The sequence below is a fragment of the Ursus maritimus genome, unplaced genomic scaffold, assembly GCF_017311325.1.
Source record: "Ursus maritimus isolate PB19 unplaced genomic scaffold, ASM1731132v1 scaffold_30, whole genome shotgun sequence".
Classification (NCBI taxonomy): Eukaryota; Metazoa; Chordata; class Mammalia; order Carnivora; family Ursidae; genus Ursus; species Ursus maritimus.
In genome coordinates this window covers 10,193,471-10,208,202 of record NW_024425564.1, presented here as the reverse complement: position 1 = coordinate 10,208,202, position 14,732 = coordinate 10,193,471, and the positions used below count along the sequence as shown (strand labels likewise).

The 14,732-nt window shown below is 51.1% G+C and overlaps 1 protein-coding gene across 1 annotated transcript in view; it reads left to right on the top strand.

Moving 5' to 3' along the window:
- The first annotated feature begins 14,160 nt into the window (after positions 1–14,160).
- The window catches only part of SCGN (secretagogin, EF-hand calcium binding protein), a 35,942-nt gene continuing 35,370 nt past the window's right edge, over positions 14,161–14,732 (top strand). The window contains exon 1 of the mRNA XM_008692941.1: positions 14,161–14,242. Coding sequence (XP_008691163.1) covers positions 14,161–14,242 — 82 coding nt within the window. The remainder of the gene's footprint in view (positions 14,243–14,732) is intronic.

Sequence of the window (14,732 nt, the reverse complement as noted above, 5' to 3'; positions counted from 1 at the left end):
ACCCCAGATAATGAAACCTGTTATATTCAAAATAAATGTAGCTTGCTAATCCATTGCCTGCTCTCACCTTTGGGAAAAAGATGAAATTAATCAAAAGTTTATGAGTTTGATCCACTTCCTGTAACTTCAAATCAAGGGTCGTGTCAGGGGTGCAAGCGTGAGCGATGAATGTTGGCAAGAAGAATCATACAAGTTGGGGCCTGTGACATGACTGCCCCCCCGACACCTGGCATAGACCGAGTGCCAGGAAATGTGGACCAAATGGTTTCCTGCCACTGTGTAGATTCTATGAAGACAGATGAGATTGTTTCTTCCAAATGCAGCTCTGTCATCAGTGCCCATGGGAACAGACACCTCTCTAATGGCTGTCAAAGTAGGAGAAACATGGGGACAAAGGTGGGCCTTGGTGAGCTAACAGCCGTAGGCGGCGTGATCCAGCCTGCACTGGGAGCGGATCTCAGTGGAGGGGGGGAGCTCGTGCTGTCCTCGGTGCTCGGAGGCCTCAGAGGAGAGGACGTGTGCCGGGCCTTGAAGTAATACCTTCCTAATCGTAGGAGCACACACCCCCCAGTGCGTGACAGGACCCACGGGAGCCCAGACGCGGTCGTGGGGAGATAAAGAGCAGGATGTGCTCATCGCAGAACAAACACGGTCACGTTCACCTGGAACAGTATGTGGTAAAGACCACACCTGAAATGTGGACCACACCTCTGGATTCTGTTGTCGAGAGAACAGGGAGAAGGCCAGGCCCCGATTGGCCTTGGTGCTTTATTGAAGAGTTGCAACTCGACTGTATGCAAACAGGCACCATTGCATATTTTTAAGCAATTCTAGAAGATCTGGAGTATATGCAGATAGAGCCTGTGGACCAGGCAGGCAAGCAGCTGCGAGAACCCTTCACTTCCCCCGGAGAAGACAATCAGGGGACAGCTGTCGAGACGCCCGTGGAAGAGAAAGTGCTGCTGGTGGGGGTCGGGGGTGCGGGCAGTGACCCTCTCCACCTGCTACACCTGCAGACCCACCACAGAGCTCGGGCCAAAGCCACAGCACCCTCACTCCCTGGCTTCTAGTGGGCAACTTTCACTCTAGCAGCTTCCACCGGCCTGACCAGGACCGACTCAGAGTGGTGCCCAAGCTCTTTCTACCCAAGTCTCCTCCCCCCTTGCCTTCCACGGCGAGCAGCCGGCATCACGTGCGAGGGTGCGCCTCGCCTGCCGCTCCCTCCACGTTTATCCTCCACGGACATTTCCCCCAGTAAATAAATCTCTGCAGGCTCATCCCACATTGGCCTCTGCTTCCTGAAGTACCTGAACCCCCACACTCTCCCCCGTACCGTGTCCCTCAACCAAGTTCAAGGACGCAGGGTGTGTGTCTGCTGAGCTGAAGGCCCGTGCACTTTCCTCAAAGTCTGTGGGCTTCTGTGTGTTTTGTGAATATATGAGAGAGAATTTACGCCTCAGTCCCTTAAAGCTGCCCTAACAAGTACCGTAGACTCAGTGGCTTAAGCAGCAAACATTTCTTTCTCATGGTTCTGGAGGCTGGAAGTCCAAGCTCAAGGTGCGGGCACTCGGTGTCAGCTGAGGTCCTGCTTCCTGGTTCATACGTGGCTACCTTTTCACCGTGTCCTCACAGGGTGGAAGGGACAAGGGAGGTGTCTGGTGTCTCTTTTTCAATGGCAGAAATCCCATTCATGAGGGCACCTCCCTTCTGACCTAATCACCACCCCAACGCCCCACCTCCAAATGCCATCACACGGGGGATAGGTCTTCAGCCTAAGACTGTGGGGAGGATACGAGCATTCAGTCTGTAGCGATTACTACGTGACTCTGAGAGAAAGATACCTTCAAGGCAGAGTAGACTGACTTCTCAGGTCCTCCAGGCCTTTGGAGATCCACCCACACCTTGATTCCAGGACCCCTGTCAATCAAGTGCAGCGGAAGTGAGGGGAGCCGTGCTGCCTCCAGGGCCCAGTGAGGCCAAGTGCTGGGACCGCAAGGGAGCAGACCAGGAGCTGCACGTCCCAGAGAGCCCACTGGCCTGGCCAGATGGCAGGGCCTGAGCATGGAGGGGGCCCGAGCCTCCCAGAAAAATCCCAAGACAGAGAGAAGCAGAACGGTTGCTGGGAGGGGTCTGGGACTCTTCCCGTTAAGCTAAATTACAAAGATGATTTTCCTGCTTGTGCGGTGTACAAGCCCGGAATGAAGAATGAGGCTGATTCACAGCCCATCCCAGGGATGCCGGGGGGGGGGGGCAATAATGCAGGAGTCACAGGTGGCTGCATCATGCAGGCCGACCTTCCAATGTTACTTTTCCTGAGTTTCTCATCGGTCACTTGGGTTCTCCTTCGCACGTGGCACGGGCCAGCAATTGTCAGGCGCGGGGCAGGGGTTGGAGAGGAGTCAAAGTGCAACTAAATACTGGCCACTGACAATTCAGGAGGGGAATGGACCCCTGGTTTATGAGGGCAGGGAGGCACCTGCAGGGCCAAAGCAGTGTACCCCGCCCTGAGTACCTTGAAGGGGGCCTCAGTGCCTACTTCTAAATCAAAAATTTTAAAAATGTTTACTGCTTGAATCTCAGTGTACTTTTCTTTATAATACTCCGTATCCTATTTATATAAAATTATATCAAACTGTATTTATATAAAATCTTTATTCTGAGAACGGGTCGCTAGACCTCAGGAGGCTGCCAGAGCAGAACCACGGTTCAAGCAAGGAGAGGCTGGCTCCAGGCCACGCAGGGCAGACAGTTCTGCACAGGAGAGGGAAACGGCTCTTTCCTGGGCAGATTCCCTCCTGCTGTCTTCGAAGCTGTTTTCTGTCTTCCTGAGCCATGGGCGCCCCTGAAAGATCTTTCTCATCGGGTCCAGGAAGCGCCTAACATTTAAAAATCATATATATCTGTGAGGAGCACATAGTTGTAAGAGTTGGAACAGGAGCTCAAACTTCAGTGTAAACACCATCTTTGAGGCTGGTGGAGACCCAGCTCTGCTCCGAAGCGAGGACGGATGGCTTTTCTCCACCAAGGTGAGCGGCACGACGGCTTGGTCTTCCGAGAGCCTGGGAGACCGAGGTGGGGGGGTTGTTTTACTGGAGCCATAACTGCCGTGTAAGGTTAGCCTCAGGCGTGGGGCATGACATCCTGGCGCACCGCAAGATGACGTACACACAGTCTAGTTCGCAGCTGTCCCCACACAGTCGCAAACGGGGCCTTCCAAGCCTGACCCTCTCAAAACCGAAACTTGCAGTACGGTATCATTAACAACCGTCACCACGCTGTCCACGGCGCCCCCGGGACCCACTTATTTTAAAGCTGGAAGTTTGTACCTTTTGACCCGCCTCGCCCGTTTGGCTCACCCTCCACCCCCTGCCCCCGACAGCCACCAATCTGCTCCCCGTGTCTAAGAGCCTGGGTTTTCGGCTGGCTTGGTTGGGTTTTGTTGGATTCCGCACGCAGGTGAGGTCACGCAGGATTTGTCCTCGGCTGCCATGTCACTCAGCATAACGCCCTCCAAGTCCACTCATGTCGTGGCAACGTGTCCCTCTCCTCCCCGGCCGAGTAGAAGGTTCGACGGTGACTCGGGCATGAGGAGGTCTACGGATCCACAGACGCCCGCTGTCGCCACGGTAGCTGCTTACTCACGGCGGGGACACACCGCGTCACGCGAGGCCGCACGGGAAGCCCCGGCTCAGTCGGGGACAGAAGCAGCCCGGGGACAGCAGGCCAAGAGCGGGCCTGGGATCGCCACGAGAACCGAGGCTGAGGACTGGCCAGCTGGAATCCCTTCCGCGGGTCCCGCAGTACCGGGACTGTCCTGAGTTGAGGGGTACCGGCCCGGGCACGACGAGGGCCCGAGTGGGAACCCCCCGTGGAGGGGGCCGCGCGAGGCCCGTCGGACGTGGGAAGCACACTCCCCGCTGCACGAGGTGTGCGGTCTCTGCGAGCCGGCGGGCCCTCCAGCCTCAGCAAGGAACCCGACGTCAAAGCCGAGAATTCCAGAAAATAACGGCCCCAGAGGCTTGCTGGCTGGAGGCGTGGTACGCTCTGGGGAGAAGGCGGGCCGGCAACCTCTTAGCAGAACCAACTGATCTTCCGTCGGCCCCGCTGAGCTACGATGGACACCAGGCCGACACAGCCAAATGTTCTCATGGAACATCCTCATGCCTTTGGGCATCTTCCCAGCACCCTGGCCTCTTCCCAGCCTCCCCCATGCCCCTCATCCTCCTGTTGGGCTAGTGGGTGAGAAAGGGGCTCAGCTTGCCTGGGTTTGTGGGTCCCGGGGGGCCTTAGAGGCTGAGGAGAGGAGCAGAGGGGTGGAAACCAGCACCCCGAGTGTCCTTGGGTCTGAGGGCTGACTTCTGGTCCAGAAGGGGCTGGCCCCAAGGGGACTCTGGGCTTGGCTGGGCTGAGCCTGTCCGAGCAGGAAAAGCGATCGCTCCAGGCTTGTGGCCGGTTCTGGGAGGACGGCTGCGCTCACAGCTGGTCCCGAGGACGTTCCGTAAAACACTCTGGCCACTGAATAGCTTTAAAAAGGAAAGTCTGTGTCACTAGTGAATTCAGCTGAAAGAGGGAGGAGGAGATTACATCAAAGTCCCGGGAGCATGAACACACACGTTAATTAGATTGATTCTTCCTGGAAAGGGCAAGAGGAAGAAACTTCCACCTCACTAAATCCGATTTTATTTAATTCGATAATGGCCAGAAGTTCGCTCTCCAACCACTGGTGAGAGGCACACAAGGCGAGACCCTGAGGCAAAGGAAGGATGGCATACAGCTCAGACTGCTGGCAGCCCCCCTCCTGAGGCACGGATGCAAAGGGACCCGCAATGACAGCAACGAAGACAAGCAGCAAGAAGCCCCTGTGCCACGTGGGGTTCTTGCAAATTTGATGCCAGCATGCTGCTTCTGAAATTCCCCGTGTTCAGGCCACACAGAGGAGGGCCACGTCAGTGGCCGCTTTGGTGGTCGGCAAGGCTGGGCCGGCGTGACCACGGCGAGATGCCTTGTAGAAGAAGAAGGATCGCTGTGCCTCTTGCCTCCTTCCCTTCCCCAGTGGGGCCCCTGCCTGGAGGAAGAATCATGCCAGGCTCCCAGAGACTGGAGGGGCTGCCAGCCCCCAGGGACAGCATCAGACAGCATGTCCAAGTCCAGCCGACTTCACTGGGTCCCCAAGTCGTCGGCCACGGAATCTGGCCGCACAGCACATTCCCTGACTCCTGACAACATGTGCAACACAAGCCAGGCTTCTCACCCCCATTCTGGTGTCTCGTTCGGTTCACGTGGTCAGTGTTCGTTGAGCAACTATTACGCACCAGGAAACGGTCCGGGTGCGGGTCTTTCTGCTAAGACTAAGTTCCCATCCTCTGACTCATGAAGCTTTGAACTCAGGGAACCAATAGTCTAAAAAAAGAGAAAACAAACTAATGAACGAATGACATAATTTCACAGAATGAGAGTTCTCTGCATGGCAAGGGACTAGGCAGCGATGATGGGGGCTGCTATTTGCATATGACAGGGATCTTTCTCCCCGATAATATTGTTTCCGATTAATTTATGCCCCCCCCCCCCCGTTGTGGTGGGTGCTGGGAGGCACCATCTGATCTCGGTTTAGGAATAACAGATTTACCACTTCTGCTGCCACAAGCCACCTTGCTTAAGGTCTAACCCCCGCCCCTGGGGGCTGGTCAGTGCAGGAGTAAAAGGTCCCAGTTCTTGACCCCAAACCAGGACAGCTGTAGAAGGTCACCCCATGTCCAGAACTCTCCAGAGCATCATAGCTCAACTTTGCCCTCTGCCCAGTCCGATTCCTTCCTTCCTTTCTATTGGCGTTGATCCTAAGAGCTTGTCCCAATAACCCTCTTACACAATGATTTCTAGCTCAGAGCTGGCTTTCTGGTGAACTAATCTGCATCAACTTTGAACAAAATGAATTTAAAATAGTTCAATTTAAAGTAGTTATGTTGAACTTAAGACCCTATGTATGTATATAGTTCATATCAATAATGTCTCGGAGACTCTAAGGCCCCCTGGGACGGCACACCCAGGTCCCTCCCCTGCAAACACAGCATCCCCCTGTTCTCCCATCGGCCTCTTGGCATTTCCTGGCCTGAGGGAAGACGCCCTCTGGGGAGAAGGTCTGCCCTTACAGGCTTTTTAGGAGAGCAAACTAGTTTTTCATTAGCGGAAGCTGCATAAATTGGATTCTGGAAACATCCAGGAGACCCCCTCTAGCTTCTCCCCAGTGCTGCTGCCACCTCTCCTTACCGCTCCGGAAGAAATGGGCTGTGACCTTTTCATCCGCAAATATTTACACATCTGCCATCTGTCCTGCACCAGGCTGTGAACGACCCGTCTCCTTGGAAACCACACCCAGGCCCACATTACCAAGAGCTGCCCCACCTGGGAGCCGCTCCAGAGAGCTGAGGTCTCCCAGGAACCTTTCAAAGCCACTGGTATTGGTTTGAGGGGCCTTAACCCGTTTAGCTCGGGTTTGCCTGTTTTGTTTCTTCCCATTCTGTCACGTGCTTCCCTCTCTCACCCACAGCTGCTGCCTACTGCCAGTGAGCGCTCCCCTGGCTTCCCTGTCCCTCACCTTGCTTGTTCCCCTCAAAGGCTTGTGCCAACACGGTGGGCTTAGTACTCAGAAGTTTCTGGCATTTGTGAAATAAATGCTTCCAAATGCACTATTATTCACAATGTGCAGGTGAAGAAATGGAGAAAGAGAATAATAGTTAGGGGCCTTCTGATAATTCCTCCAGAAAGAGGAGAAGAGGACAGTAAGAAGAGCGAACACGAGCTGGGCTTTGGCTACATGTCGGGCACTCCACGTGCCTTCCCCGTGCACAGTCCTCAGAGCATCCCGGGAAAGGAAGTAGCATTACCATCCTCGTTTAAAAAGAAGGAATTTGGGGCACCTGGGGGGCTCAGGCCATTGAGCGTCTGACTCTGAGTTTGGCTCAGGTTGTGATCTCAGGGTCCTGAGATGGAGCCCCGTGTTGGGCTCCGAGCTCAGTGTGGAGTCTGCTTGTCCCTCTCCTTCTGCTAGCCCCCCCCCCAAATAAATAGAGAGAGGGGGAGAGCACAGAGGGAGAGGGAGAGGGGAAGGAGACTCGCCGAGGGAGCACAGAGGGAGAGAGCAGAGAGCCCGATGCGGGGCTCAGTCCCAGGACCCTGAGATCATGACCTGAGCCGAAGGCAGCTGCTTAACCGACTGAGCCACCCGGGCGCCCCATAAATAAAATCTTAAAAAAAAATAAAAGGGAATTTAAGGCTCAGAGAAGTTGAGTAACTTACTCAAGATCACACAGTTTGTGACCCAGGCAGTCCATCGCCACAAACACCATCCGACAAGGGGAAGAGCCCATCTCCCAATTCCTGGTCCAGAGCCCTGGGCAGCAGGGGAGGAAGCACTGAGAGTAATGGGAAAGTGCGTACATATGTAAGTCCCCGAGTTTGCCCCACTCCACTGATAGGAAAAGGGTACCCTGTCCCCTGCCAGGGGGAAAAACACTTTCCTGCTTGGCATTAACTGCACTTTTAAGCAAGTAGAAGCTGGGCTCCTCCAGCTTTCCCTCTGCAGAGAGGTCATACTGGGAGAGGGGGAGGGAGGAGGGCCCCATTCCCTAAACTGGGCCATTTCCTTCAATCAGGAGCCCCAGGGGCTTGGAGTCGCCAAACTGGCCTTAGCACTGATTGTAGCTTTAATCTTAATCCCATGCAGAAAAGGGGCATTGATTAGCTAACAACTCCCTCCCAAGGAAAAGTCCGGCACGTGCTGGTCCATTAACTGCATGCCTGCGGCCATCAGGGGAGCCAGCACGCTTCCCCACCCCCGCAGCTCAGCCTCGGTGTCCCCCTTGGTGCTTAAATCCAGAGAGCTGGGGTGGGGGTGGAGGGGTAGGGTGGTTGGATTGCCTAAGCCTAGATTGTTTAATAAAGTGCGTTTTATGGAGACCCAGAGAACGAGTGGCAAGCGTATACTGTCTCTTTAAAAAATAAGAATAAAGCACAGAGTAGGTAGTTTCTCCTGACTGTTCAGCCCCAGGCTCCGCAGTGAGCACCACGCCCCTGGAGCGTGGCCGCACCGGCTCCGGCCCTTTAGCTGGCACAGGGACTGCTGTTGGCTGGCTTGTGGGGCCGGGAAGGAGTGGCTTGGCTTTTCGGCCCCATCTGGAAGGTCTGCAGAGCAGAGCCAGGCATTCTCCGCCTGCTCTCCGTGCGGTCTCTGGGGCCCCAGGAGGAACTGGGGCGCTGGCTCTTCTTGCGAGCCAGGCGGCGATGGGATGAGGTGGGGGTACAGCCCTGAACATGGATGGTGTGAGGGAAGAGGGGTGGCAGGGATCAGGGTCCCGCGGAGAGCGTCTGGGCACGTGAACTGCTCCTGTCCTGCAAGTGGGAAACAGGGATGAGGAGGAAGCTGACATCGGGTGCCCCGGCTGTCCCCCCAACGCTGTCCGACCTCACCTGACTTGCTGAAACCCACAGATGCGTTTCCTCAGCTGGAAATTGGGGATAATGATTATTTACCTACCTCTTAATGTTACTGTGAAAATTCAAGAAGAATTTATACAAAGAAGTGAGCACAGTGACGGGCTCAAACGAAATGCTCACGCGGACTAAGTACCACTTGGATGAGGATGACTCCATCCCCACGATGGCCACAGAGTCTCTGAGGGCGCGACCCCGGGTGGCCTCAAGCCAGAGGCAAGTCAGACCCACGCCACAGCCGCCTCAGGGAAACTCATGGAACGGGTACAATTCCGTGGGGTTTAGTCCATTTACAGAGCTGTGCGCCCAACACCGCACTGAATTGTATTTTCATCGCCCCCAAGAGAAATGCTGCCATAGTGACGCAGCTTCACTTCCGAGGCTGGGCCTTAAGAGATCTGCAGCTGCGTACTGCTCTCTTCGGACGCTCCCCCTTGGCACCCAGCTTCCGTGAGAAGCCCAAGGGACCCATGTGGAGGAGAGCTCGAGGCATCCCTGCCCACCGCCCCCACAGAGTGCCTGGCCAACAGACACTACCGGCTGCCAGCCACGCACGCGAGGCCATTCTTTGGACCATTCAAGGTGATGCCACCAGGAGCAGCGACAAGCCTCCTTTGCCAAGCCCAAGGCCAACCTGCAGAATGTAAGCAAGAAAATGAGTGCTGTTCTCTACTCTGGGGAGTGGTTGGTTACCTAGCGGTAGACCTTCATGGAGAAGCCACAGCCCAGCTGAAAAGATGGGATATACGTCCACTGCCAAGTTTCGTTTGGGTGAGCTCGAGGCAGGTACCAGGCAGACCTTCACTGTAAGGCCGTGAAAACGGTGTCACCCTCAAAGGGAGCAGTAGATAGAACAGCGAGCATGACATATGCAATGCTGAGAACAGAAATAGCTGGAAACAAGCAGCCAGAGCTGAAAATGAGTTCTCAGTGATCCCAGGAGGACAAAGAAAGTTTCAATGATCACTGTTTCATAGCAGAAAGGTTCATCGTTTTAAATAATTCACTTGGATCTTATGCTTTATCATTTGAAAGTTCACTTGCATTAATGCCATTTATAGGCAAAAAAAAAAAAACAAACATTGACTATATATGCTATTCAATGGAAAGAATTCATGTTTTGGCAGAAAATGCATCAACAAGTAGTGCATGTACTCCATGGTACTTTTCTGGGGTACTCCTCCATGAGACCCTAGTTCCTGGGCCCCAAACTTCAAGTCATCCGTTTCAGTTGGGTCCTGCCCCCCACCCCCTGCCAGCCCTGATCCCATGCTGCCCTTCCAAGTCCTGCCCAGTGCCTGGCATTTGGTGGGCACACAACAAATACGTAGAGAATTGAGCCAAACTGACTTCTTGGATGAAAGTTGGTTCCCAAAGCTCTACAGGCTTTCAATAGGCAGTATTTTCCTTACGGACAAGCCAGGAGGCAGTCAGTCATGTTTAAGAGCTCCCTAAACCCGACCACTTTTAAGAAAAGGTTAACGCCACACCCTGTTGTACCGGATTTGTGTCTTTGGGGTAGGGAGATAGTCAGGACTAACTAGAAGGAGTAGGATTAAGGTTGCCAATTTTTTTTTTAACTTTGTCCACTTTTAAACAGCTGTACTGATGTCTCATCCAGATAACATGCGCCTTCCTCGATGGCACAGTTTGGTAACATTTATTAAACTTCTGTGGTTGTAAAGCATGCCAGCTTTTTCACACTTGTATCCTGTGAAGCTGCCCTCGTGACTTATTTCCTTTGCCCTTTGGAGCTGGTGTGCCATTAAACCAAACAATCTCTTTAAGTTCTCAGGTCCGCTATGTGGTCTATGACGCATCCCCACGTTCAAATGTTCAATAAATATTGGGAGATTATGCCAAAGACAGCATTGTTTATAATTCCAGCTAGAAATTTCATTCTGAGTTCGTGAAAAGATGCAGATATTCTAACTCAAGAGCTGAATGCGTGCATCAGGGTTAATTAGCAATGCTTCAAATTATAGACCACTGATGTTTCTTGTACAACTAACCATCAATTAGCTATGCTAATGAGAAAAGCAGGAAATGACTGCAGGAAAAAATGAAATCAGCAGGGATGACAAAGAAAAGCAACGCATTGCAGACCTAGTCTCAGCCACCAGTCAAAACGTACCAGAGTGATTTCGAAGTACAAATTCTAAGAAGTTTTTTCCTTTTCCACATTGTCCTTTAGAGAAGTTATGTCCGAAACTCAAAATGAGCAAAATATACAATAGACAAAGGACTAGTCAGTGGTTCTAATATAATTCCTAGGGGAGCTTAAAAAAAAATCAGTGTAGGGCGCGTGGGTGGCTCAGTCAGTTGAGCGCCTGCCTTTGGCTCAGGTCATGATCTCAGGGTCCTGGGATGGAGCCCCGCATCAGGCTCCCTGCTCAGCGGGGAGTCTGCTTCTCCCTCTCCTTTTGCCCCTCCCCCTGCTTGTGTGCTCTCTCTCTCTCAAACAAAATAAATAAAATCTTCAAAAAATATATATATATCAGTGCAGAGTCTTTGTTCCAGACAATTTAAATTAAAATCTTGGTGGAAGGGGCTACATTAATCCATAAATTGCATAATTTGTTTCAGGTTGGTTCTAGCCCCTTTGTATTTGCTTTCCTCGGAGTTTTCTGGTTGGACAGGGAGGGTCTCAGGTAAATCACCTCTGGCTCTTCACCCCCACTCCCCTCCCTCCACTTCCAGGTGGGAGAACCTTGGCAGTGAGACAGCCTTATAGGTGATGCCTGCTGATCCAGTATCTTAAAATACTTTCTCAATGGCTCTGTTCTTTGTCAAGGGTTGGGACGGTTCCCCCCACGGAAATCTCCTTTGAGAGAATGTGAAGCACCTGAACATTGTCTAGCTAGTGTCACCATAGAAGAAAATGAAAAGTTATCATCTGGAAGTTACAAGTCCCCATTGAGCTCCACGTGCCAGGCTCCTGGAAGTTGTTTCCAGTGAATTCCACATGTTCCCCAGTTCCAAGAAGCAGCTCTGCAGCTGTGCTTCTTTCCTCCTTCCCTTATATTTAAAAAGGTCTTTAAGGCTTTCAAAAAAAATCATGTAAAAGTTATAATTGTTTGTATTATATGCTTACTGTATAAAGTTCTAAAGCAAAATTACAAATAACAAAACTAAAACCACCCATGAGTCCCCTTCTTCCCCATTCCGGAGACAGATGTCACGTATGTCATCAGTGTACCTCCTTCCATTTCTTTCTTTGTACACAGACATGTGTTTTATTTTACAGAAATGAGTCATACTATATGCACACTTTTATAACTTGCTTTTTTGGTTACTTGCTCTTATATTCTGAGATGGTGTGTGTGTGTGTGTGTGTGTGTGTGTGTGTGTGTGATACAGAGAGAGAGAGAAATCAGGCTTCAAAATCAAGATTTCTGTGTATGCAGCAACGCCCATCATAGAGACTTACCATCAATTATTTAAACACCCCCCCCCACATTAGACCTTGATTATTACTTCTGACATTTGCCTTATTTTTCCTTTTTCCATTATTTGTCAGAAAACAAGATCAGTCACTACCTTGGTGAGTGCATGCAGATTACTCTTCCTAACTGACGTTTGACACTGTATCCATAATTACCCAGGGCCACAGAGAACTACGGACGCTGAGCCCCTCACCCTCTTGTCCTGCTATGTTCTCTGATATCTGAACCCAACACCTTCCCCAGAAGTGATGATTACTCAAAATCCCTGAAGCTTATTTCACCATTGTCTAAATGTCTATGTATGGAGATCTATTGTTTTAATGCTAACCTACATTGAATGCTTACTGTGCTGAGAAGTTCCTGTGTATTTTTTCATTTTACCTTTATGACAGCAATGCAGGAGCGAATGCTTACAACCATCCCCATTTTACAGGTGAAGAAAATGAGGTTTCTTCTGAGTAACTTGCCCAATATCACAGCTAGTAAGAGACAAAGCTGGACCTTAAGCCCAGAGCTGTTTGCTTCTAAATCATTGTTTTCATTATTATTAACCAAAGTCCATATTTGTTCAGATATTCTTAGTTTTTGCCTAATGTCTTATTTCTGTTCCAGGATCCTACCCAAGGTACAATATTGCAGTTAATTATAAAGTCTTCTTAGACTCCTCTTGGCTGTTACAGTTTCTTATTTTCCTTTTTTCTCCATATCATTTAAAAAAATCACACAGTCCCCTATTATCCTCTATAAGACCACAACAGTTATAATATTTTGTGCACTCCTTTGAGGGACTCTGATCCTCACAGCACATGTTATAATCCTCATTTTATGGATGAAAAAACAGAGTCTCGGACAGATGAAAACTAACGGTCCAGGTCACAAAGCTAGCAAGTGATGGAGCTGGGATCCTAACTCAGGACTGTCTGACCAGGAGTGTCATGTTCGTATTACTACTGTAGTTAATATATGTGCTTTTTTTTTTTTTTTAAGAGAGAGACGGAGAGAGTGTGTTGGGGGGAGGGCGGGAATCCCAAGCAGGTTCCACCCAGCATGGTTTCAGAGGTGGGGCTTGATCTCCTCACCCTGAGATCGTGACCTGAGCCAAAATCAAGAGTCAGACCCTTACCTGATTGAGCCACCCAGGAGCCCCTATATGTGCTTTTAAAAAATAAATCTGAATGTTAATATGAGAGTCAGTGTCAGAAAGAAGATCTATATCTTGTCCAACTCCCTTAATACCCAAGCTCCTTCTATAGATTCCTCAATGAAAGGTTCTAAGCCCATGGTCAGAAGCCATCAGTGCTCATCAGCTCCCTACTTCACAAAGCAACAAGTTAAGTTTTGAACAGTTCTGATCATTAGACAGAATTCTTTGTTCCTCCAAATGACTTTTGTCCATTGGTCTTGGTGAGGTTCTTACAAACCAAACACAATCATCTAAGTCTTCTACCTAAAAACTCCGCAGTTGGCCACCATGTCTCCCCTCGACTCTCTTCTCCCGGCAAAGCATGGCATGGGTTAGACTTCCCTCAACATTCTCCTACCCTGCGTTAAACCATAGTTCCTTGCAGAATCCCTATTTAGTTGAAGGTCCTTATGGTGCATTATAGCATGACAATAAGCATGCCCTAATACTTGGGGATCAATAATAGCTGTTGACGGTCTCCCTGCTTACCGGTAATCTCCTACCACTACCACTATCACTCCTCTCCACCTCACCCCCACCCTCCCAACACACTATTTCTAAGTCATCAGGTCCTATGGGTCCTAACAGATACCTCTTCCAACACCTTAATTGCAGGAGCTCTCTCTAGAGGGGCACAAGTTTGGGTGTTCAGTCAAAGGCAAGGGGGATTATTTTCTCTGAGTTTGGCAAACAAGTTAAAGGGCAAAGGCAGTTAGCCATGGAGGCCCCAGGACAGCACTTTTGTTCCCAGTCCCCCACAGCACAGAGGCAGACGAGGGCCCCCGTGGGGTGCGCGGGGCGGAGCGGGGCGGGACCAGAGTGCCTGCAGGGGGGCGGGCTCTGCGGTCGTGGCTTAGGGACTGTAGCGACGCCAAGGCGCTGCCACCCGCCGCCTCAACCAGCCGCCCTCACCCCCGCCCCTGCAGACAGGTGCTCAAAGCAAACCGCAGAGCAAAGAAGCAGGGGAGGGAGTCAGGAAGGAGACGCTATCGAAGCTCCCAGGTGTTGCTCGTCGGCAGGTGCCTAAGCCTCGTGATCAGCACCATGGACAGCGCCCGCGAACCAACTCAGGGGCTCTTGGACGCCGTGGGCTTCTGGCAGGTCTGGCAGCGCTTTGACCCAGATGGTAAGTGAACACGCCACGGGCACATTCAGGTGTAGACGTGGCCCCAGCCCAACCCCTCTGAAAGGACAGAGAGTTTCCCCTTCCCGTCTTTCCTCGTCCTTTCTCAAAGGGAAAGTTGTCTTCCAGCGTTGTTAACACAACTTTCAAAAAAGATGCCACCCCCACCCACCCCCCAAAAAATGACGTGAAAAGGGAGCCACTTAACATGTGCTTTATCTTTAGTAATAATGCAACAACCATAAAGAAAATAGCTAAACTGTGTTTTGACTCTGCAAAGTACGATTCAAGAATTACACCTGTTAAGTTTTTCCAAGCCTCCAAATCCTTCGGTTGTATTTTCTTCTAAAATTCATGTTTGTCTGCAGATTAAAATGTATGTATTTAATCGCTTTCCTTTCCCAAATATTCATATAAACCCGGCACGGGGCATTTACTCTTGAACGTGTGTTTGCTATTCAAATCCATGTCTCCAAGAGGTTAGACGCTGGCA